Source organism: Monodon monoceros, unplaced genomic scaffold (assembly GCF_005190385.1).
Source record: "Monodon monoceros isolate NGI ecotype Baffin Bay Population unplaced genomic scaffold, NGI_Narwhal_1 Super_Scaffold_3, whole genome shotgun sequence".
NCBI lineage: Eukaryota > Metazoa > Chordata > Mammalia > Artiodactyla > Monodontidae > Monodon > Monodon monoceros.
Genome location: NW_021703780.1, coordinates 65,390,184 through 65,414,780, shown reverse-complemented (window position 1 = coordinate 65,414,780; position 24,597 = coordinate 65,390,184). Strand labels below are relative to the sequence as shown.

Genomic DNA, 24,597 nt, shown 5'->3' with positions numbered 1-24,597 from the left:
TAAAAGAATGAAATTAGAACACTCCCTAACACCATACACAAAAATAAACTCAAAATGGATTAGAGACCTAAATGTAAGACCGGACACTATAAAACTCTTAGAGAAAAACATAGGCAGAACACTCTTTGACATAAATCACAGCAAGGTCTTTTTTGATCCACCTCCTAGAGTAACGGAAATAAAAACAAAAATAAACAAATGGGACCTAATGAAACTTTAAAGCTTTTGCACAGCAAAGGAAACCATAAACAAGACGAAAAGACAACCTTCAGAATGGCAGAAAATATTTGCCAACGAATCAATGGACAAAGGATTAATCTCCAAAATATATAAACAGCTCATGGAGCTCAATATTAAAAAAACAAACAACCCAATCCAAAAATGGGCAGAAGACCTAAATAGACATTTCTCCAAAGAAGACATACAGATGGCCAAGAAGCACATGAAAAGCTGCTCAACATCACTAATTATTAGAGAAATGCAAATCAAAACTACAATGAGGTATCACCTCACACCAGTTAGAATGAGCTTCATCAGAAAATCTACAAACAACAAATGCTGGAGAGGGTGTGGAGAAAAGGGAACTCCCTTCCACTGTTGGTGGGAATGTAAACTGATACAGCCACTATGGAGAACAGTATGGAGGTTCCTTAAAAAACTAAAAATAGAATTACCATATGATCCAGCAATCCCACTACTGGGCATATACCCAGAGAAAACCACAATTCAAAAAGACACATGCACCCCAATGTTCACTGCAGCACTATTTACAATAGCCAGGTCATGGAAGCAACCTAAATGCCCATCGACAGACAAATGGATATAGAAGATGTGGTACATATATACAATGGGATATTACTCAGCCATAAAAAGGAACGAAATTCGGTTATTTGTAGAGACGTGGATGGACACAGAGACTGTCATACAGAGTGAAGTAAGTCAGAAAGAGAAAAACAAATATCGTATATTAACGCATATATGTGGAACCTAGAAAAATGGTACAGATGAACTGGTTTGCAGGGCAGAAATTGAGACACAGATGTAGAGAACAAACGTATGGACACCAAGGGGAGAAAGCCGCAGGTGGGTGGGGGGGGGTGGTGTGATGAATTGGGCGATTGGGATTGACATGTATACACTGATGTGTATAAAACTGATGACTATAAGAACCTACTGTATAAAAAAAAAATAGAGAAAACCTATTTATTAGGTTTATGGACGTGCATGCAATTTATAAAAAATAAAACACTACTGTTACCGTGGAAAAAAACAAGAGTTTGTTAGAAATGAAATTTGGTAGTGAAAAGAGACGATCCTTTAATTCAATGTATATTGCACAGAAATGTAACTGAGAGCATGATCATTAGGGTAAGATAACTTGGCCTCAATTCCTACTTTCCCTACTTCCTTGCCATGTGTTGGCAAAGGTATTTAACTCTCAAAGCCTTGCCCACCTCATCATGTGAAGTAAACAAATAATCCCATTTTCTCATCTGGAATTCTCAAGTGTGATATAATGGGTATAAGTCAATTACAAAGCCCAGTATACAGGATATTTAATAAATGGCAGCTATTGTTCACTCTTACTTAATCTTTTAATTTTCATTACTTACAAATTGCCAAAGCATATCTAAAATAAACAATGTCAAAATGAGTTAGATTTCATATTGTACTTTAAAAATATATTTCACAAAGACTTCTTGTCCAAATAGCTCCATAAGTTCATGCTTCGACATATTTCCTAACCTCCCAATACCCAGCGGAGAAAATATGAAATAGAAAACCAAATGTATTTCTGAACTCCAAAATAAAATTAACACCTCAATAGAGCAGCAACAGAACAGAAAAAAACAGAGCAGTGAACTAGGGTGAAATCATAGCACTTCTAGGCTCTGGAGTCAAAAGCTACTAGTGATATCTAGGAACTTAGATGTAGAGGGAGAACAGGGATGAAAAGTGCTCCAAGTGAGAAGAGGATGAAGGCCTGATTCACTACTTGAAGCTCCCTGAAAGAAGGCCAACATGAAGCACAGCAAAAACTGCTACTGAACCTCACTTAAAACCACGGCTTTTAGAAACCTCTAGGGCTAAATAGATTGGAGACTGAAGCAGTCCCCTCCTTCCCTCAGCCAAAGGTCAGGATCTGCCAAAAGTCCAATGTCACTGTGGGGAAGGAGATCTAAAATGCTATTGTAGGACCTGGTTCTACACTGGGGCCTTGGAAGCAGGTAGAGGTAACTACACAAGTATTAGACAGATGTGCTCAGGGGGAGAAAAGGAAGGGGAAAACAAAATCTCCCACTTCTGAAAACCAAAATTCTAAGATGTCCAAAGTCTTAAAAATAAAATGAAAATGCTTCTCAGGATTTTATAAGTCTGATAAACATTTTAAAATATTTACAATGCGTAGAGAAATGAGTAACTTCCATTTTTAAAAAAAGCAAACATAAATAAAACAAGAGCCAATGGATATGCAAAATAACCAACTAGGGATTTTGCAAATGAAAAATATTGTCAAAATGTCCATCTATGGCTGAATGGAATAATGAAATGTGATAGATAGATAGATAGATATAAAATATATAATGGAATATTATTCAATCTTTAAAATGAATGAAAATTCGATACATTTTACAACATGAATGAGCTTTGAAAACACTATGCTAAGTGAAATAAGATAGACACAAAAGGACAAATATTGAATGATTCCACTTATATACAGACAGACAGTAGAACAGAGGTTACCAGGGACTGGGAGAAACGGGGAATGAAGAGTTACTGCTTAAGGTGTACAGAGTTTCTGTTTGGGACGAGGAAAAAGTTCTGGAGTTGAATACTGATGAAGGTTGTACAACACTGTGAATGTACTTAATGCCACTGAGCTGTACACTTAAAAATGTTTAAAATGCTAAATTTTATGTTACTCACTTAAATGACAAAAAATACTAGCAGTGGGGAAAAAAACCTCAACACAAAGGACACAGGCCAGACAGAACTCAAAAGAAAATCTAGCAAGATGTATAAAAGAGTACTTAAGAGATATGGGGATGAGGTGGAAGAACTCCAACCTAATCCTAACAGAAATCCCAGAAGAAGAGAATGGCAGTGTTAGAGAAAATTGTGATTTTCTTTTCCTTAGTTGTCCTGCATTGTAACTCCCCTTCTATGTTTGAGAAAAACCCTAACATTGAGACAGAGCTGCCTTCCACTATACAAGTGGAAAATGATGGATACTTGACTTCTCAGCCTCCTTATGACTACAGTACAGGCTCATGACCTGGGGTCCATTCACCCCAGACTTAGAAAAGAAAACCAGGGACTTCCCTGGTGGTACAGTAGTTAAGAATCTGCCTGCCAATGCAGGGGGCACAGGTTCAATCCCTGGTCTGGGAAGATCTCACATGCCGCAGAGCAACTAAGCCCATATGCCACAACTACTGAGCCTGCGCTCCAGAGCCTGCGAGCCACAACTACTGAAGCCCGCACGCCATAACTACTGAAGCCCACGCACCTAGAGCCCGTGCTCCACAACAAGAGAAGCCACCGCAATGAGAAGCCCGCACACTGCAACGAAGAGTAGCCCCTGCTTGACACAACTAGAGAAAGCCTGAGTGGAGCAACGAAGACCCAAAGCAGCAAAAAAGAAAAAAAACCAATTATCCAAAGCAGCAAAGATTACAAAGAAACCAATGTCTTGGCAGGTACATTCAGTTTCCAGAGGCAGATGTCCTACGGGAGCATCCAGTTTTGAGTTGGTGAGGGGAGGGGAAGAGGCAGAATTAAATACAGAAGTCAGGGTGTATCTCACTGAGAAGATTTGAGAAAAGACCTAAAGAAAGTAACAAAGTTAACCAGGCACAGTATTCAAGCACAGGAAACATCCTGAGCAAAAACCTTAAGGCAGGAACGTACCTGATATGTTTGAATAAAAGCAAGGAAGCCAGTGTAACTGAAGGTGACAGAGAAAAAGGGACAGCAGAAGAGGTCACTGGGGTGACAAGAAGCCACATCATAAAACCTTGTAAGCCTTTGTAAGAGCTTAGGTTTTTGCTTTGAGTGACATGCGAACCACTGGAAGGTCTTAAGCACAGATGTAACATGATCTAACTTGTATTTTTAAAAAACCACTCTGGCAGCTATATTGAGAATAAACTGTAGGTGGGCATGGATAGAAGTGGGGAGAGCAGTTAGAAGGCATTGCAGTAACACAGGTAGGAAAGCGTAATCATAGAAAGTTCCTGCTTTTCATTCCATGTCAAGCTGTGACAATTTAGGACATAAGCTTGTCTTTCTCTAAGTTGTCTAATACTGTACAAAGCACAACTCTATTCCATAGTCCTTGAGATGATCACGTCCTTTGCACTGTTCTTTGACAGCAGACTCTCAATAACTCTCCCAATATTTCTTTAGTGGATGCCATTATAGATTCCCTTCTTATTCCCTCTCTCATCTATCCACTTTAAGGCCACAGATCCCCAACCATATGTCGTAAAGGTAATAACAAGGTTCCGAGAACACATGCAACAGAAATCCATAAAATTCTAAGCAGAGTCTAACACTATCTTCTCAGCTCCATCCTGGCGGGAAAGTCTGAGGCTAAGTTTAAGGGAAGTTTGAAAAACAGACCAACAATGATGTCAAAGGTAATTTTTTTTTAAAAAGACAAGTATAAAAGGATAACTTGGCCTACATGATCAAAAAGCAAGAGACCTTCTGGGTACTGCTGAGCTACTGTTTCTCCCTTTACCTGTATTCTAAACTAACAGTTAAATAAATCTAGCAGACATAGAATGGAGAGATGAGACAATTTGATACTCTGTAATATCTAATTGGAAGGATAATCTCTAGTCAAGAAACCAGGGCTGCAAAAAGCTGAATGCTCACTTTACTGATGCTCTGTGTAAGAGTTCAGAGCAATCTTCTCTTTCATCTTTAGTGTTCAAATAGCCAAAACCCATACTCTAGTTTTTGATCCTGATCATTGCTGAATTACAAGGTCAGTTGAATTTATGGCCTTTTATATATTTTAAGATAAAAATCAGGCTACTGACTTGGAAAAAATGGTAGAGATAGAGACACTGGATAACACAGAAGACCCTAAGTTTTGCTGCTACTAAACCTCCCTTTACAGCAGAAAAAGGCCCTCCTTCTCTACTGTGATGACGGTGTTCTTGCCTTGCTTGAAGACTTTTAGATTGGCTCACCCAAATGAGCTGTCTTGCAGAGCAAGCCAGTTTTCGTTATGCCCTATACCAACTATCCCCAGTGTTCCATGAAATCAATGTTTCCTTTCCTAGCCATCCCAAGATGAATGTGGTGTAAAAGATAGAAGTTATTGGGCTTCCCTGGTGGCGCAGTGGTTGAGAGTCCGCCTGCCGATGCAGGGGACATGGGTTTGTGCCCCGGTCCAGGAAGATCCCACATGCCGCGGAGCGGCTGGGCCCATGAGCCATGGCTGCTGAGCCTGCGCATCCAGAGCCTGTGCTCCGCAACGGGAGACGCCACAACAGTCAGAGGCCCGCGTACCGCAAAAAAAAAAAAAGAAAAGAAAAAAAAAAACAAAAAACCTTTCCCTGAAAGCCTTCAGGGAGTTCAGGACTTTTAAGCACTTGCCACCTGGACTCCTTGCTTGGCGCCCTGCAATAAATGGTGCACTTTCCTTAATCACAACCCAGAGTTAGCAGACTGGCTTAACTGCATGTGGGCAAGGAGACCAAAGTTTGGTTCAGTAACAGTACCATAACTGTTGAATCAGAACTGGCCAGTAGGGACTTCCCTGGGGGTCCAGTGGATAAGACTCCGTGCTCCCAATGCAGGGGGCCTAGGTTCGATCCCTGGTCAGGGAACTAGATCCCACAGGCATGCTGCAACTAAGAGTTCGCATGGCGCAACTAAAGATTCTGCATGCTGCAACTAACGATCCTGCATGCTGCAATTAAAAGATCCAGCACAGCCTAAATAAATAAATAAAACTTTAAAAAAAAGAACTGAGTAGCATTGAGTCTCTGATATGGTACCATACATCAAGTGGATTAATTAGCCAACACCGATAGGCAAGTTCATTACAGTGGACTCCACTGATCATGAAAGGGATGGGATTTGAATTTTCTTTCTATGCCTACTTTATTTCTGGCAATGGACCTTCCATAGACTACTGAATACCTGATTTGCCATCACATTAATATGTTTAAAACTACAATATGAGGTAGGAACTCACTTTAAAGTAAAAGAAGTAGAATAAGGAATTGATACTCACAGGATTTACTGATATTACTAATTACTTCATTACCCAGAGCACTGGACTGTATAAAGCAACAGAGAGAACTATAAGAGACTTTGTTATGCCACCTTTTTAAAGGTACTATCCACATATTGTGATAACTGCTCTGAACCAGCAACCAATATAGAGTTATGTTTCTCCCACAGGCAGAATACATGGTTCGAAAAAGAAGAGATAGAGATGGAAGGGGCACTTCTCACTCCAAACATAATGACTCACTTGTAAAATTTTAACTTCCCATCTCTGAGGACTCAGACTCTGCTAATACAGAATTATTATGAAGCATGAATATGCCAGATGAGAACATTATTCAATTACAATGAATCTGAGATTACCATGAAGCCATTTCGTGTTTAGGTTCTTCCTGCCACTGGGCAAACAAAAAAAAGGCACTTTTGGTATTGGCTGGCATGATTAATTAGTACTAGTCCTCAAGAAGAAACAGGCTTGCTGCTATACAAAAGAAGTGGGGAAAAGTATAGACGCAACCAAAGGGATCCTCAAGGAACATCCTAATACTGCCATGCCCTGTGCTAAAAGTTAATGGAAGACTATAGCATCCTGAAACATACAGAACTACCAAGGGCTCAAATACCATTAGCTGAGGTACTAGCTAAAAAGAAGAGATCATGAAATGGGTAGCAAAGATGGGAAGTTATTGATGCAACCTGAAACCAGGTAGAGAAACATGTCTATAACATCTACTATATATTACTCCATGCTGTATCATATATACTTATAAATTTTACTTCATTGATGTCTTCCCTCTTCCTTTCCCCACTTACTTTTTTTTAACATCTTTATTGGAGTATAATTGCTTTACAATGGTGTGTTACTTTCTGCTTTATAACAAAGTGAATCAGCTATACATATATCCCCATATCTCCTCCCTCTTGCATCTCTCTCCCACCCTCCCTATCCCTCCTCTCTAGGTGGTCACAAAGCACCGAGCTGATCTCCCTGTGCTATGTGGCTGCTTCCCAGTAGCTATCTATTTTACATTTGGTAATGTATATATGTCCATGTCACTCTCTCACTTCGTCCCAGCTTACCCTTCCCCTTCCCCGTGCCCTCAAGTCCATTCTCTACATCTGAGTCTTTATTCCTGTCCTGCCCCTAGGTTCTTCAGAACCATTTTTTTTTTAGAATCCATATATATGTGTTAGCATATGGTATTTGTTTTCCCCTTTCTGACTTACTTCACTCTGTATGATAGACTCCAGGTCTGTCCACCTCACTACAAATAACTCAATTTCATTTCTTTTTATGGCTGAGTAATATTCCATTGTACATATGTGCCAAATCGTCTTTATTCATTCATCTGTTGATGAACACTTAGGTTGCTTCCATGTCCTGGCTATTGTAAACAGAGCTGCAATGAACATTGTGGTACATGACTCTTTTTGAATTATGGTTTTCTCAGGGTATATGCCCAGTAGTGAGATTGCTGGGTCGTATGGTAGTTCTATTTTCACTCTTTTAAGGAAACTCCATACTGTTCTCCGTAGTGGCTGTATCAATTTACATTCCCACCAACAATGCAAGAGGGTTCCCTTTTCTCCACACCCTCTCCAGCATTTATTGTCTGTAGATTTTTTGATGATGGCCATTCTGACCAGTATGAGATGATATCTCATTGTAGTTTTGATTTGCATTTCTCTAATGATTAGTGATGTTGAGCATTCTTTCATGTGTTTGTTGGCAATCTGTATATCTTCTTTGGAGAAATGTCTATTTAGGTCTTCTGCCCATTTTTGGATTGGGTTATTTGTTTTTTTGATATTGAGCTGCATGAACTGCTTATAAATTTTGGAGATTAATCCTCTGTCAGTTGCTTCATTTGCAAATATTTTCTCCAATTCTGAGGGTTGTCTTTTGGTCTTGTTTATGGTTTCCTTTGCTGTGCAAAAGCTTTTAAGTTTCATTACGTCCCATTTGTTTACTTTTGTTTTTATTTCCATTTCTCTAGGAGGTGGGTCAAAAAGGATCTTGCTGTGATTTATGTCAGAGTGTTCTGCCTATGTTTTCCTCTAAGAGTTTGATAGCGTCTGGCCTCACATTTAGGTCTTTAATCCATTTTGAGTTTATTTTTGTGTATGGTTTTAGGGAGTGCTCTAATTTCATTCTTTTACATGTAGCTGTCCACTTTTCCCAGCACCACTTATTGAAGAGACTATCTTTTCTCCATTGTATATTCTTGCCTCCTTTATCAAAAATAAGGTGACCATATGTGCATCACCACCTACTTTTAAAGGGTATAATGATGAGGTTTCATTTACACTACAATCCACATATTATAGAAGAGCAAAAGAGAAACATTATGAAACTATTCTTCATTTCTCTAGAAGGGAAAATATTCTAGATATCATCAATCTGGAAAGACATACTAAGGATAAAACCTTGTGTAATATAGCTAAAGCATTATATAGACGTAATTCTATAATCTCCAATTCTTGTATTAGAAAAGACTAAAAATAAATTCACTAAGTGCCCAACCTAAAAACTGACAAAAATTTTAAATTTTTAAAAAATTTAAAAACCTAGAGATCAACAACAAAAAATAGAAAATGTTATTTATGAAAATTGATAAATACATTAACAAAACAGAAAACAATGAGAGACAAGAGTCCGGATCAGCATGTGAAAAGGCTGGTTCTTTGCAAAATCATAACAGATAAACTTCAGAAAGACTGATGATGTGAAAATGAATTTTAAAAAGCACAATAACAATATCAGTATAAAAGGAGGGACATAACCATAAATGCAGTGAAGATTTTAAAGTATACTAAGAAATACAATAAAAAAAACTTTATGACAAAAAATATGAAAATGGAGGGACTTCCCTGGTGGTGCAGCAGTTAAGAATCCGCCTGCCAATGCAGGGGACATGGGTTAGAGCCCTGGTCCGGGAAGATCCCACATGCCATGGAGCAACTAAGCCCGTGTGCCACAACTACTGAGCCTATGCTCTAGAGCCTGCAAGCCACAACTACTGAGCCCGCATGCCACAACTACTGAAGCCCATGTGCCTAGAGCCCGTGCTCCACAATAAGAGAAGCCACCACAATGAGAAGCTCACGTACTGCAACGAAGAGTAGCCCCTGCTCGTTGCAACTAGAGAATACCCACATGCAGCAACAAAGACCCAATGCAGCCAATAATAAATGAATTTATAAATATATATATGAATATGAAAATGGGGATATAAAAATTTCCTGGAAAATATAAGAGAACTGATGTTTTTAAGGTTTCCAATACATAAGATCATGCCATATGCAAAGAGAAACTATTTTACTTCTTCCTTTCCTATTTGGATGTCTTTTATTTTTTCTTTCTCAACAGTGCTAGCTAGGAATTCCAGTACTGTGTCAAATAGAACTAGAGAGAGTGGCATCCCCTTGTCTTATTCCTAACCATTGAGTATGAGAGTTAGCTATGGGCTTGTTATATATGGCCTTTATTATGGTGAAGCATAGTCTTTTTATACCTAATTTGTTAAGAGTTTTAAATATGAAGGCATGTTGTATTTTGCAAATGCCTTTTCTGCATCTATTGAGAGAGTCATTGGATTCTATCATTCATTCTGTTAATATGATGTATCACACTTATTGATTTGCATATGTTAAACCATCCTTGCATCCCAGGGATAGATCCCACTTGATCATGGTGAATGATTTTAATGTGCTGTTGAATTTGGTTTGCCAGGATTTTGTTGAGGACTCTGCATCTATGTTCATCAGAGATAATGGCCTATAATTCTTTTCATGTAGTATTCTTGTCTAGCTTTGATATCAGGGTAATACTGGCCTTATAAAATGAGCCTGGGGGTGTTCCCTCCTCTTCAACTTTTTGGAAGAGTTTGAGAAGGACTGGTATTATTTCTTTAAATGTCAAATGGACAGCAATACAATAAAATTTGATGTTGAAAGTGGAGTACTGAAGACATCCAATATTATTGAATTGCTGTATATTTCTCCCTTCAGTTCTGTTAATACTTGCTATCTTTAGGTGCTCTGATGTTGGGTGACATATTTACAACTGTTTTTTGCTCTTGATGAATTAACCCCTTTATCACTACATATTCACCTTCTTTGTTTGTCCTTATAGTTTTGGACTTAAAATCTATTTTGTCTGATATAAGAAAAGCTGTCATTGACATCTTTTGGCTTCCATTTGCATGGAATATCCTTTTCTATTCCTCCGCTTTGAGCCTATGTTTACCCTTAAAGGTGTAGTGAGTCCCTTATAGGCAGCATATAGGGGGTCTTGTTTTTTATTCACCAGCCACCCTATGTCATTTGAATGGATAATTTATTCCATATACATTTAAAGTAATTATTGACAGGTAAAGACTTACTAAAGCCATCTTACTAATCTTCTGGCTCTTCTGTTGTTACTTTCTTCCTCTCTTGTTGACTTCCTTTGTGATTTGATGTATTTCTCTGGTGGTATGCTTTGATTCTTTTCTCTTTATCTCCTGTGTTTCTACTATAGGTGTTTGCTTTGTGGTTACAATGAGGCTTACATGAAACACCTTAAAGTTACAATAGTCTATTTTAGGCTGATAACTACTTAACATCAATTGCATATAAAAACTCTACACTTTCACTACCCCCACTACATTTTATGTTTTTGACATCACAATTTACATTTTATACTGTGCATCCATTACAAATTATTATAGCTATCATTATTTTGAATACCTCTGTCTTTTCACATTTATACTAGAGCTAAGTGTTTCACACACCATTACAGTGTCAGAGTATTCTGAATTTGACTATATACCTACCTTTACCAGTGTTTTATACTTTCATATGGTTTCATGTTATTAACTAGCATCCTTTGATTTCAGCTTGAAGAACACCCTTTAGCATTGTTTGTAAGGCCGATCTAGTAGATCTAATGATTATGAACCCCCACAACTTTTGTTTTTCTAGGAAAGTCTTTATCTCTCCCTCACATCTGAAAGACAACTTTGCCAGGTAAAGTATTCCTGGTATTTTTTCCTTCAGCACTATGAATACAGAACCCCTTCTCTCCTGGCTTGTTAGGCTTCGCTGTGAAACCGCTGATAGCCTTATGGCTAAAAATACATATTTTAAATGAATGCTGATTTAATTAAATGGGGGGTTTTTTTTGCATCTATTATATTTATTTAATGTACTAAATCTCCTGGGTGCACACAACACAGTCTCTGACATTCTGCCACTCTCCTGATAATGTGAATCTCAAGAGGAGCAACATAAACATGGAAAACAGCGTAAAACTTCAGGAGTAGCATCCTGAAGAGACTGTCCTCTAAGTCTTGCTATCCAGATTCACAGAGCTACTCTAGCTGCCATCCTTTCTGAAAACTAGTACCTTAGCTTTTCATTTAGAGCCTACCTGTTTTACATACTTAATGAAACTGCTCTCAATGTCTGCTAGCCATAGATAAGACAAACCTTGGGGCTATAAAAGATTCCAAGCTGCTGCTGTCCTGCGGTGCTCTCTGAACAGAGAATTCCCATCTTGTAACTGAGTGACATGATCTGGACACATGAGTCTCCTCTCTGCTACCCCTCTCCCCAAAGAGTTCAAGTACCCTTTCCCCCTTCTGGTTGTAGCCCTGCACTGCTGTCTCTGAAAGGTCTCCTGCTGTGACATATTTCCTTTGCAACTTGTCAGAGCTCTGCCTAAATAAAGCTCATTATGTGCTACTACTATCTCATGGTCATGTCTTTTATCAGCCCTAAAATCCTCTAGTTTACTACAAATGTATAAGTTTTTCAGTGAAACTGTATAAAAAGTAGCAACAGGGCTTCCCTGGTGGTGCAGTGGTTGAGAGTTCGTCTGCCGATGCAGGGGACACGGGTTAGCGCCCCGGTCCGGGAGGATCCCACATGCCACAGAGTGGCTGGGCCCGTGAGCCATGGCCGCTGAGCCTGCACATCTGGAGCCTGTGCTCTACAACGGGAGAGGCCACAACAGTGAGAGGCCCACGTACCTCAAAAAAAAAAAAAGTAGCAACAATACCTGAATCATTTTAAGAATCAGAAAACCCAGATATCAAGAAACACTTTAAAAGATAAGTGAAAATATGAAAATTTTTAAAGTTCCCGTAAAAACATTCCCACAGATGGATTATTCAAGCAATTTCACTCCGTGTCAACCAAATAAAACAAGAAGTACTTCAGTACAAATGGCACAAGTTTTTCAAGAAGCAGATGATATACCCTAGGAAGCACTGAGAGCACAGTTATGCTCCCGAGTATGGCAGGATGCAATGAAGAAGGTACATGATAGAAACACAATGCATGTTCTCTGACTGAGAGGCCCTCAACTCCTGGTTGATATTTGCTAAGGTAGAGCCCCAAGTCCCAGTCCTGCTGATCTAACCAAGCATTGGGAAGATATCCAGGAGAAATTTGACCATTTTAATGCACACCACCACCCATGTAGTATTGCTATCTAAGATGCTTAAGCTGAATCTAACCATGAGGAAACAGACAAATACAAATTGAGGGACATTTTACAAAACAACTGGCCTGGGCACTTCAACAAAGTCAATGCCATGAAAAGAAAAAAGAACACCAAGGCTGGAGAACTGTTCTAAATTAAAAGAGATTATGACATGACAATGATAAAATGTAATATTTAATTCTTGATTGGATCCTGGACCACACACTCCCGACCCCCAAAAAACCAACCAAACGAAAACAGCTAGAAAGGACATTCATGGGACAATTAGGGAGACATCTGAATATGGACTATATATTTTATAGTACTATTATATCAATGTTACATTTCCTGAGTATAATAATTATACTGTGATTATGTTAGAGAATGTACTTTTTCTTAAGATGTATATACTAAAATATTGAGCAGTTCCTGGGTTCCAGTATCCCCAACCTATTATCTTTTGTATTGCCAGACATTAGAGTATAGAATGCTTTAATGCAGTGATTATTCTGGGTTATATCAGTATTTCCTTTTTTTCTTTCACTCTTCAAATATGTGTCTAAAATTCCCTATATTAGATTCTATTTCATAAAGTGACTCATAAGTTTCTCTTTTCCTGACTAAACCCTAACTTACCAGAAGGATACTCTGATGCTAACTCAACCTCTGGTCAAAAACATAATTTCTAGTACCAAAAGCTACATAGTTAGACAGTATCTTAAATTTTATATTTTAAAATGATGAATTTTAAAATAAAAAAATCACAATCTAATAATAATACCTATTACTTTTAAAAATAAGACATAACAGTAAAGAATTTTTTTAAATCACCCAAAATCCAAACATGCAAAAACAACAAATGTTAACATTTTGATATATTTACAATTCGCCTCTCTATTCAGAAATTGCTTATGTTTCACAAATTTGTGACCAAACTACACACCCATCTTCTACACTGTCCTTTTATCCTTAGTTTTTTCAATTTCTATTTGCAGAAAGAAAAGATTTTAAAAGTCTCCCTCACTTTCACATACAGAAACAAAATGACAGATTTATCACTAACTCCTAACCTCTCATCGAGGACTATTCTCAAAATAGCATACATCATTTTTAAAAAACATGCTGCATGCATAATTGTTTTATAAAATTTGTAACAAATTACCTTTCCAGTATACAGGAAAAGAGGTTAAAGTTGTCAGTATTTTAAGATAAAATTATGTCCTCAGAATTATATATGATAAAACAGGTATATTTTTTGCAGGAAAACATGCCAATAACATATTTTATACTATGAACCAAAAAGAAAACAGCCTTCCTCTGCAACCAATAAAAATTACAAATAAATTTAGTAAAGCCAACTACTCACCCCCTATTACTGACAATTGCTTTTTTCAAATGAATGTAATTTGCAGGAAAGATCCCCTGTAAAAGAGAAAAGGTTTTCCATTAGAAAAAGTAATTTGTGATTAACATCTCATATAGACTAAAATAGCAGCCAGATTTCAGCATGGAACTACTCTATCAACAACACAGTACATCTTTTAATGTAGCAACCACTTTACATATGAAGAATACAAAGCTGCACAAACTATATTCAACAGGAATTTCACTGTCATTTGCAATCAGAGTCTATCCTCAGGGAAAAAACAACTGTGATGTTAAGCAACCACCAAAAATCAATTTTCTTTAAGTTTTAGAAATATTCATCAAATCACTCTTAGGATACAGACAACGTACAGAGCTTGACATGTATCTACAAAACGACATCATCATCTAACAAACAATTTACAGATTATCCAGCTCTGCGCTAGAGAAAGAATTCTCACATTCTGGGTAACATTTGTATTCACAAGAATAAATCAATCTGGGAGCTTTTATAAATATTTCTTCTTTTACTCTTTCCAAACGGTTTCCACTTTGGTATCTGCCATAATTTGATTTCAATTCCTAAGGGATAAAAAATGTATTGTTTTAGAAAACAAATAAGTTTTCCAATCAATGTTTCACTCTTTTTCCTGGTGTATAAAACTCCCTTGAAATAAAACACAGATGGCCTATTTTTTATTTTTCTATTTCTTTTTTTTGTGTGTGTGTTAGTTTCTACTTTATAACAAAGTGAATCACTTATACATATACATATGTTCCCATATCTCCTCCCTCTTGCAGCTCCCTCCCTCCCATCCTCCCTATCCCACCCCTCCAGGTGGTCACAAAGCACCGAGCTGATCTCCCTGTGCTATGCGGCTCCCTCCCACTAGCTATCTATCTTACGCTTGGTAGTGTATATATGTCCATGCCACTCTCTCACCTCGTCACAGCTTACCCTTCCCACTCCCCATAGCCTCAAGTCCATTCTCTAGTAGGTCTGTGTCTTTATTCCTGTCTTACCCCTAGGTTCTTCATGACATTTTTTTTTCTTAAAATCCATATATATGTGTTAGCATAGGGTACCTGTCTCTCTTTCTGACTTACTTCACTCTGTATCACAGACTCTAGGTCCATCCACCTCATTACAAATAGCTCAATTTCATTTCTTTTTATGGCTGAGTAATATTCCATTGTATATATGTGCCACATCTTCTTTATCCATTCATCCGATGATGGACACTTAGGTTGTTTCCATCTCCAGGCTATTGTAAATAGAGCCACAATGAAAATTTTGGTACATGACTCTTTTTGAATTATGGTTTTCTCAGGGTATATACCCAGTAGTGGGATTGCTGGGTCATATGGTAGTTCTATTTGTAGTTTTTTAAGGAACCTCCATACTGTTCTCCATAGTAGCTGTACCAATTCACATTCCCACCAGCAGTGAACAGTGTTCCCTTTTCTACATACACTCTCCAGCATTTATTGTTTCTAGATTTTTTGATGATGGCCATTCTGACTGGTGTGAGGTGATAATCTCATTGTAGTTTTGATTTGCATTTCTCTAATGACTAATCATGTTGAGCATTCTTTCATGTGTTTGTTGGCAGTCTATATATCTTTTTTGGAGAAATGTCTATTTAGGTCTTCTGCCCATTTTTGGATTGGGTTGTTTGTTTTTTTGTTATTGAGCTGAATGAGCTGCTTACAAATTTTGGAGATTAATCCTTTGTCCATTGATTCATTCGCAAACATTTTCTCCCACTCTGAGGGTTGTCTTTTGGCCTTCTTTATGGTTTCCTTTGCTGTGCAAAAGCTTTGAAGTTTCATTAGGTCCCATTTGTTTATTTTTATTTTTATTTCCATTTCTCTAGGAGATGGGTCAAAAAGGATCTTGCTGTGATTTATGTCATAGAGTGTTCTGCCTATGATTTCCTCTAAGAGTTCGATCGTTTCTGGCCTTACAATTTAGGTCTTTAATCCATTCTGAGCTTATTTTTGTGTATGGTGTTAGGGAGTGTTCTAATTTCATTCTTTTACATGTAGCTGTCCAGTTTTCCCAGCACCACTTATTGAAGAGACTGTCTTTTCTCCATTGTATATCCTTGCCTCCTTTGTCATAGATTAGTTGACCATAGGTGCGTGGGTTTACCTCTGGGCTTTCTGTCTTGTTCCATTGATCTCTGTTTCTGTTTTTGTACCAGTACTATATTGTCTTGATTATTGTAGCTTTGTAGCATAGTCTGAAGTCAGGGAGTCTGATTCCTCCAGCTCCGTTTTTTTCCCTCAAGACTGCTTTGGCTATTTGGGGTCTTTTGTGTCTCCATACAAATTTTAAGATTTTTTGTTCTAGTTCCATAAAAAATGCCATTGGTAATTTGATAGGGATTGCATTGAATCTGTAGATTGCTTTGGGTAGTATAGTCGTTTTCACAATATTGATTCTTCCAATCGAAGAACATGGTGTATCTCTCCATCTGTTGGTATCATCTTTAATTTCTTTCATCAGTGTCTTATAGTTTTCTGCATACAGGTCTTTTGTCTCCCTAGGTAGGTTTATTCCTAGGTATTTTATTCTTTTTGTTGAAATGGTAAATGGGAGTGTTTTCTTAATTTCACTTTCAGATTTTTCATCATTAGTGTATAAGAATGCTAGAGATTTCTATGCATTAATTTTGTATCCTGCTACTTTACCAAATTCATTGATTAGCTCTAGTAATTTTCTGGTTGCATCTTTAGGATTCTCTATGTATAGTATCATGTCATCTGCAAAGAGTGACAGCTTTACTTCTTCTTTTCCGGTTTGGATTCCTTTTATTTCCTTTTCTTCTATGATTGCTGTGGCTAAAACTTCCAGAACTATATTGAATAAGAGTGGTGAGAGTGGGCAACCTTGTCTTGTTCCTGATCTTAGTGGAAATGGTTTCAGTTTTTCACCATTAAGGACGATGGTGGCTGTGGGTTTGTCATATATGGCCTTTATTATGTTGAGGAATGTTCCCTCTATGCCTACTTTCTGCAGGGTTTTTATCATAAATGGGTGTTGAATTTTCTCGAAAGCTTTTTCTGCATCTGTTGAGATGATCATATGGTTTACCTCCTTCAATTTGTTAATATGGTGTATCACGTTGATTGATTTGCATATACTGAAGAATCCTTGCATTCCTGTAATAAACCCCACTTGATCATGGTGTATGATCCGTTTAATGTGCTGTTGGATTCTGTTTGCTAGTATTTTGTTGAGGAGTTTTGCATCTATGTTCATCAGTGACATTGGCCTGTAGATTTCTTTCTTTCTGACATCCTTGTCTGGTTTGGTATCAGGGTGATGGTGGCCACGTAGAACGAGTTTGGGAGTGTTCCTCCCTCTGCTATATTTTGGAAGGGTTTGAGAACGATAGGTGTTAGCTCTTCTCTAAATGTTTGATAGAATTCGCCTGTGAAGCCATCTGGTCCTGGGCTTTTGTTTGTTGGAAGATTTTTAATCACTGTTTCAATTTCAGTGCTTGTGATTGGTCTGTTCATATTTTTTATTTCTTCCTGGTTCAGTCTTGGCAGGTTGTGCATTTCTAAGAATTTTTCCATTTCTTCCAGGTTGTCCATTTTATTGGCATAGAGTTGACTGTAGTAATCTCTCATGATCTTTTGTATTTCTGCAGTGTCAGTTGTTACTTCTCCTTTTTCATTTCTAATTTTATTGATTTGAGTCTTCTCCCTTTTTTTCTTGATGAGTCTGGCTAATGGTTTATCAATTTTGCTTATCTTCTCAAAGAACCAGCTTTTAGTTTTATTGATCTTTGTTATCATTTTCTTCATTTTTTTTCATTTATTTCTGATCTGATGTTTATTATTTCTTTCCTTCTGCTAACTTTGGGGTTCTTTTGTTCTTCTTTCTCTAATTGCTTTAGGTGCAAGGTTAGGTTGTTTATTCGAGATGTTTCCTGTTTCTTAAGGTAGGATTGTATTGCTATAAACTTCCCTCTTAGAACTGCTTTTGCTGCATCCCATAGGTTTTGGGTCATTGTGTCTCCACTGTCATTTGTTTCTAGGTATTTTTTTATTTCCTCTTCGATTTCTTCAGTGATCACTTCGTTATTAAGTACTGTATTGTTTAGCCTCCATGCGTTTGTAATTTTTACAGATCTTTTCCTGTAATTGATATCTAGTCTCATGGTGTTGTGGTCGGAAAAGATACTTGATATAATATCAATTTTCTTAAATTTACCACAGCTTGATTTGTGACCCAAGATATGATCTATCCTGGAGAATGTTCCATGAGCACTTGAGAAAAATGTGTATTCTGTTGGTTTTGGATGGAATGTCCTATAAATATCAATTAAGTCCATCTCGTTTAATGTATCATTTAAAGCTTGTGTTTCCTTATTTATTTTCATTTTGGATGATCTGTCCATTGGTGAAAGTGGGGTGTTAAAGTCCCCTACTATGAATGTGTTACTGTCGATTTCCCCTCTTATGGCTGTTAGTATTTGCCTTATGTATTGAGGTGCTCCTATGTTGGCTGCATAAATATTTACAATTGTTATATCTTCTTCTTGGATCGATCCCTTGATCATTATGTAGTGTCCTTCTTTGTCTCTTCTAATAGTCTTTATTTTAAATTCTATTTTGTCTGATATGAGAATTGCTACTCCAGCTTTTTTTTGGTTTCCATTTGCATAGAGTATCTTTTTCCATCCCCTTACTTTCAGTCTCTATGCATCTCTAGGTCTGAAGTGGGTCTCTTGTAGACAGCATATATATGGGTCTTGTTTTTGTATCCATTCAGCCAATCTGTGTCTTTTGGTGGGAGCATTTAGTCCGTTTACATTTAAGGTAATTATCGATATGTATGTTCCTATTCCCATTTTCTTAATTGTTTTGGGTTCGTTATTGTAGGTCTTTTCCTTCTCTTGTGTTTCTTGCCTAGAGAAGTTCCTTTAGCATTTGTTGTAAAGCTGATTTGGTGGTGCTGAACTCTCTCAGCTTTTGCTTGTCCATAAAGGTTTTAATTTCTCCATCAAATCTGAATGAGATCCTTGCTGAGTAGAGTAATCTTGGTTGCAGGTTTTTCTCCTTCATCTCTTTAAATATGTCCTTTCACTCCCTTCTGGCCTGCAGAGTTTCTGCTGAAAGATCAGCTGTTAACCTTATGGGGATTCCCTTGTGTGTTATTTGTTGTTTTTCCCTTGCTGTTTTTAATATGTTTTCTTTGTATTTAATTTTTGACAGTTTGATTAATATGTGTCGGCATATTTCTCTTTGGATTTATCCTGTATGGGACTCTCTGTGCTTCCTGGACTTGATCAACTATTTCCTTACCCATATTAGGGAAGTTTTCAACTATAATCTCTTCAAATATTTTCTCAGTCCCTTTCCTTTTCTCTTCTTCTAGAACCCCTATAATTCGAATGTTGGTGCATTTAATGTTGTCCCAGAGGTCTCTAAGACTGTCCCCAGTTCTTTTCATTCTTTTTTCTTTATTCTGCTCTGCAGTAGTTATTTCCACTATTTTATCTTCCAGGTCCCTTATCCGTTCTTCTGCCTCAGTTATTCTGCTATTGATCCCATCTAGAGTATTTTTAATTTCATTTATTGTGTTGTTCATCATTGTTTGTTTGCCCTTTAGTTCTTCTAGGTCCTTGTTAAATGTTTCTTGCATTTTGTCTATTCTATTTCCAAGATTTTGGATCATCTTTACTATCATTATTCTGAATTCTTTTTCAGGTAGACTGCCTATTTCCTCTTCATTTGTTAGGTCTGGTGGGTTTTTATCTTGCTCCTTCATCTGCTGTGTGTTTTTCTGTCTTCTCATTTTGCCTGTCTTACTGTGTTTGGGGTCTCCTTTTTGCAGACTGCAGGTTCGTAGTTCCCGTTGTTTTTGGTGTCTGTCCCCAGTGGCTAAAGTTGGTTCAGTGGGTTGTGTAGGCTTCCTGGTGGAGGGGACTAGTGCCTGTCTTCTGGTGGATAAGGCTGGATCTTGTCTTTCTGGTGGGCAGGTCCACATCTGGTGGTGTGTTTTGGGGTGTCTGTGGACTTATTATGATCTTAGGCAGCCTCTCTGCTAATGGGTGGGGTTGTGTTCCTGTCTTGCTAGTTGTTTGGCATAGGGTGTCCAGCACTGTAGCTTGCTGGTCGGTGAGTGAAGCTGGGTGCTGGTGTTGAGATGGAGATCTCTGGGAGATTTTCGCCGTTTGATCTTATGTGGAGCTGGGAGGTCTCTTGTGGACCAGTGTCCTGAAGTTGGCTCTCCCACCTCAGAGGCACAGCACTGACTCCTCGCTGCAGCATCAAGAGCCCTTCATCCACACGGCTCAGAATAAAAGGGAGAAAAAGAAGAAAGAAAGAAAGAAAGAAAAAAAGAAAGAAAGAAAGAAAGAAAGAAAGGAGGGAGGGAGGGAGGGAGGGAGGGAGGGAGGAAAGAAAGAGGGAAGGAAGGAAAGAAAGAAGGAAATAAGATAAAATAAAATAAAATAAAGATGAAATAAAATAAAGTTATTAAAATAAAAAATAATTATTAAGAAAAAAAAATTTTTTTAAGAAAAAAAATGGACAGATAGAACCCTAGGACAATGGTGGAAGCAAAGCTATACAGACAAAATCTCACACAGAAGCATACACATACACACTCACAAAAAGAGGAAAAGGGGAAAAAATCATAAATCTTGCTCTCAAAGTCCACCTCCTCAATTTGGGATGATTCATTGTCTACTCATGTATTCCACAGATGCAGGGTACATCAACTTGATTGTGGAGCTTTAATCTGCTGCTTCTGAGGCTGCTAGGAGAGATTTCCGTTTCTCTTCTTTGTTCTCACAGCTCCCGGGGCTCAGCTTTGGATTTGGCCCCACCTCTGCGTGTAGGTCGCTGGAGGGCGTCTGTTCTTCGCTCAGACAGGACGGGGTTAAGAGAGCAGGTGCTTCGGGGACTCTGGCTCACTCAGGCCGGGGGTGGCGGGGGGGGGGAGGAGGGAGGGGTACTGAGTGCGGGACGATCCTGCGGCTGCAAAGGCCGGCGTGACGTTGCACCAGCCTGAGGCGCGCCGTGCGTTCTCCTGGGGACGTTGTCCCTGGATCCCGGGACCCTGGCAGTGGCGGGCTGCACAGGCTCCCCGGAAGAGGGGTGTGGATAGTGACCTGTGCTTGCACACAGGCTTCTTGGTGGTGGCAGCAGCAGCCTTAGCGTCTCATGCCCGTCTCTGGGGTCCGCACTTTTAGCCACGGCTCGCACCCGTCTCTGGGGCTCCTTTAAGCAGCGCTCTTAATCCCCTCTCCTCGCGCACCAGGAAACAAAATGGGAAGGAAAAGTCTCTTGCCTCTTCGGCAGGTACAGACTTTTCCCCATACTCCCTACTCCCTCCCGGCTAGCCGTGGTGCACTAACCCCTGCAGGCTGTATTCACGCAGCCAACCCCAGTCCTCTCCCTGCGCTCTGACCGAAGCCCGAGCCTCAGCTCCCAGACCCGCCCGCCCCGGCGGGTGAGCAGAAGATGGCGTATTTTTTAAATACTCTTTGGCCCACACCACTATCAGTAATAAACTCAATCTATACCACACAAACCCATCAGCAGCTGGACTACAGTAATGCATTTTACAGTTTTCAGTGTACAGATCTTTCACCTCCTTGGTTAAACTTATTCCCAAGTATTTGATTATTCTGATGCTACTGTGAATGGGATTGTTTCCTTTATTTCTTTTTCAGATATTTCATTGATAATGCATAAAAACACAACTAAATTCTCTGTGTTCATTTTATATCCTGCAATTTTACTGAATGTATTGATTAGTTCTGTTTCTTGGGGGAATCTTTAGGATTTTCTATATATCATATCATATGCAAACAAATAAAATTTTACTTCTTTACTCATTTTGATGCCTTTTATTTCCTTTTCTTACCTGACTGCTCTAGCTAGGACTTCCAGTACTATGTTGAATAGGCATGGTGAGAGTGGGCACCCTTGTCTTGTTCCTCATCTTAGAGGAAAAGTTTTCAACTTTCACCACTGAGTATGACATTAGCTGTGGGCTTATCACATATGGCCTTTATTAGATTGAGGTGTGTTCCTTCTAAACCCAATTTGTTTTCAGTTTTATTCATTTAAGGATGTATTTTGTCAAAAAACTTTGCATATATTGAGATGATCATATAATTTTTATCTTTCATTCTATGGATGCAGTATAGCACATTCACTGATTTGTGAATGTTGAACCATCCTTGCATCCCTTGCATTAATCCCACTTAATCATGGTGTATGACCCTTTTCATATGCTATTAAAACTGCTAATATTTTGTTGAGAGTTTTTGCATCTATATTCATCAGGAGTAATGACACGTATTTTTCTTTTCCTACACTGTCCTTATGTGGCTTTGGTATCAGAGTAATGCTAGCCTCATGAAATGAATCTGAAAGTGTTCCCTCCTCTTCAATTTTTGGAATAGTTTGAGAAGGACTGGTGTTAATTCTTCTTTAAAGTTTAGTAGAATTCACCAGTGAAGTCATCCGGCCCTGAACTTTTCTTCGTTGGGAGGTTTTTTATTACTGATTCAATCTCCTTACTGATGATTGGACTATTCAGATGTTCTATTTCCTCGTGATTCATTCTGGATAGGTTCTAAGTTTCTAGGAATTTATCCATTTCTTCTAGGTGGTCCAATTTGTTAGCATACAATTGTCATAGTAGTCTCTTATAATCCTCTGTATTTCTGTGGTATCATTTTCAATGTCTCTTCTTTCATTTCTCATTTTGAGTCTTTTTTTTCCTCAGTCAATTTTGTTTATCTTTTAAAAGAACCAGCTCTTAGTTACATTAACCTTTTCTCTTGTTTTTTGGTCTCTTTTTCATTTATTTTCACCCTGATCTTTGTTATTTCCTTGATTCTGCTAAATTTGGGCATAGTTTCTTCTTCTTTCTTCTAGTTTCTTCAGATGTAAAGTAAGGTTGTTTATTTAACATCTTTTTTTTTTTTCTTACTGTAGGCATTTATCACTATAAACTTCCCTCTTCAAACTGCTTTTGCAGTATCCCACAGGTTTTGGCATACTGTGTTTCTGTTTTCACTTGTGTCGAGATTTCTTTTTAATCTCTCCTCTGGTCCATTGGTTGTTCAGAATGTGTTAATTTTCATATATTTGTGAATTTTCCAGTTTTCTTGCTGTTACTGATTTCTAGTTTCATACCACTGTGGTCAGAAAAGATACATGGTATGATTTCAATCTTCTTAAATTTGCTAAAGCCTTGTTATATGACCTATTCTAAAGAATGTTCCATTTACAATTGAGAAGAACATGTACTCTGCTGCTGATGGATTGAATATTCTATATATGTCTCTTAGTTATATTTGGTCTAAAATATAGTTCAAGTCCAACATTTCCTTGTTGATTTTCTGTCTGGATGATCTATCCAGTGCTGAAAATGGGGTGCTGAAGGCTCCTATTATTATTGTATTGTTATCTATTTCTCCCTTCAAATCTATTAGTATTTGCTTACTATATTTAGGGGCTCCATTTTGGGTGAACATATATTTAAGACTGTTATAACTTCTTGATAAATTGACCCCTTTATCATTATGTGATGACTTTCTTTGTCTCTAGTTAATTTTTGGCTTAAAGTCTATTTATCTGATATAAGTATAGCTCCCTGGGCTCTCTATTAGTTTCCCCTTGCACGAAATATCTTTTTCCATACCTTAACTTTCAAGCTACATGTGTCCTTAAAGCTGAAGTAAGTCTCTTGTAGGCAGCATGTAGCTGGGTCCTGTTTTTTTTAATACATCAAGCCACTCTAGGCCTTTTGATTGGAGAATTCAATCCATTTACATTTAGAGTAATTATTGATAGGTAAAGACTTACTAATGCCATCTTATTAATTGTTTCTGGCTGTTTTATGGTTCCCTTATTCCTTTCTTCCTTTCTTGCTGCCTTCCTTTGTGAATTGATGATTCTTCCACTGTGGTATGCTTTGATTCCCATAACTTTATCTTTTGTGAATCTACTGTAGATTTTTGCTTTGTGGTTACCATGGACATCAAGGCCACCAGTAATGTATTTTATATATTGGCTCATAATAAACTATAACCTATGCCAACAGAGAAATCTAATATGTGAAAATATGGGATTGAAAACAGGATAAAACACACAACCACATATAACCAAACCTAAATGATGACAACTGGTTATCTGTAAGGGAAGAATTAATAGTAAAAAGTTTAAAACACACAGAATTAGCATATACTTCTAAGAAGATGGAAGAAGACATATTTTTCACTATTCCTCCTGCTAAGTACAATGTAAAACTCTGGATATTATATATATATATATATATATATATATAAAACATGCATATGGATACACAAAATATACATAAAAATATACCTCATATACTTCTAAGAAGATGGAAGAAGACATATTTTTCACTATTCCTCCTGCTAAGTACAATGTAAAACTCTGGATATTATATATATATATATATATAAAACATGCATATGGATACACAAAATATACATAAAAATATA

General features: G+C 37.8%; 1 protein-coding gene across 1 annotated transcript in view; it reads right to left on the bottom strand.

The window, feature by feature from the left end:
- Positions 1-24,597, bottom strand: part of DOCK3 (dedicator of cytokinesis 3) — a 404,078-nt gene that overhangs the window by 291,033 nt on the left and 88,448 nt on the right. Inside the window, exon 4 of the mRNA XM_029243318.1 lies at positions 14,088-14,143. Coding sequence (XP_029099151.1) covers positions 14,088-14,143 — 56 coding nt within the window. The remainder of the gene's footprint in view (positions 1-14,087; positions 14,144-24,597) is intronic.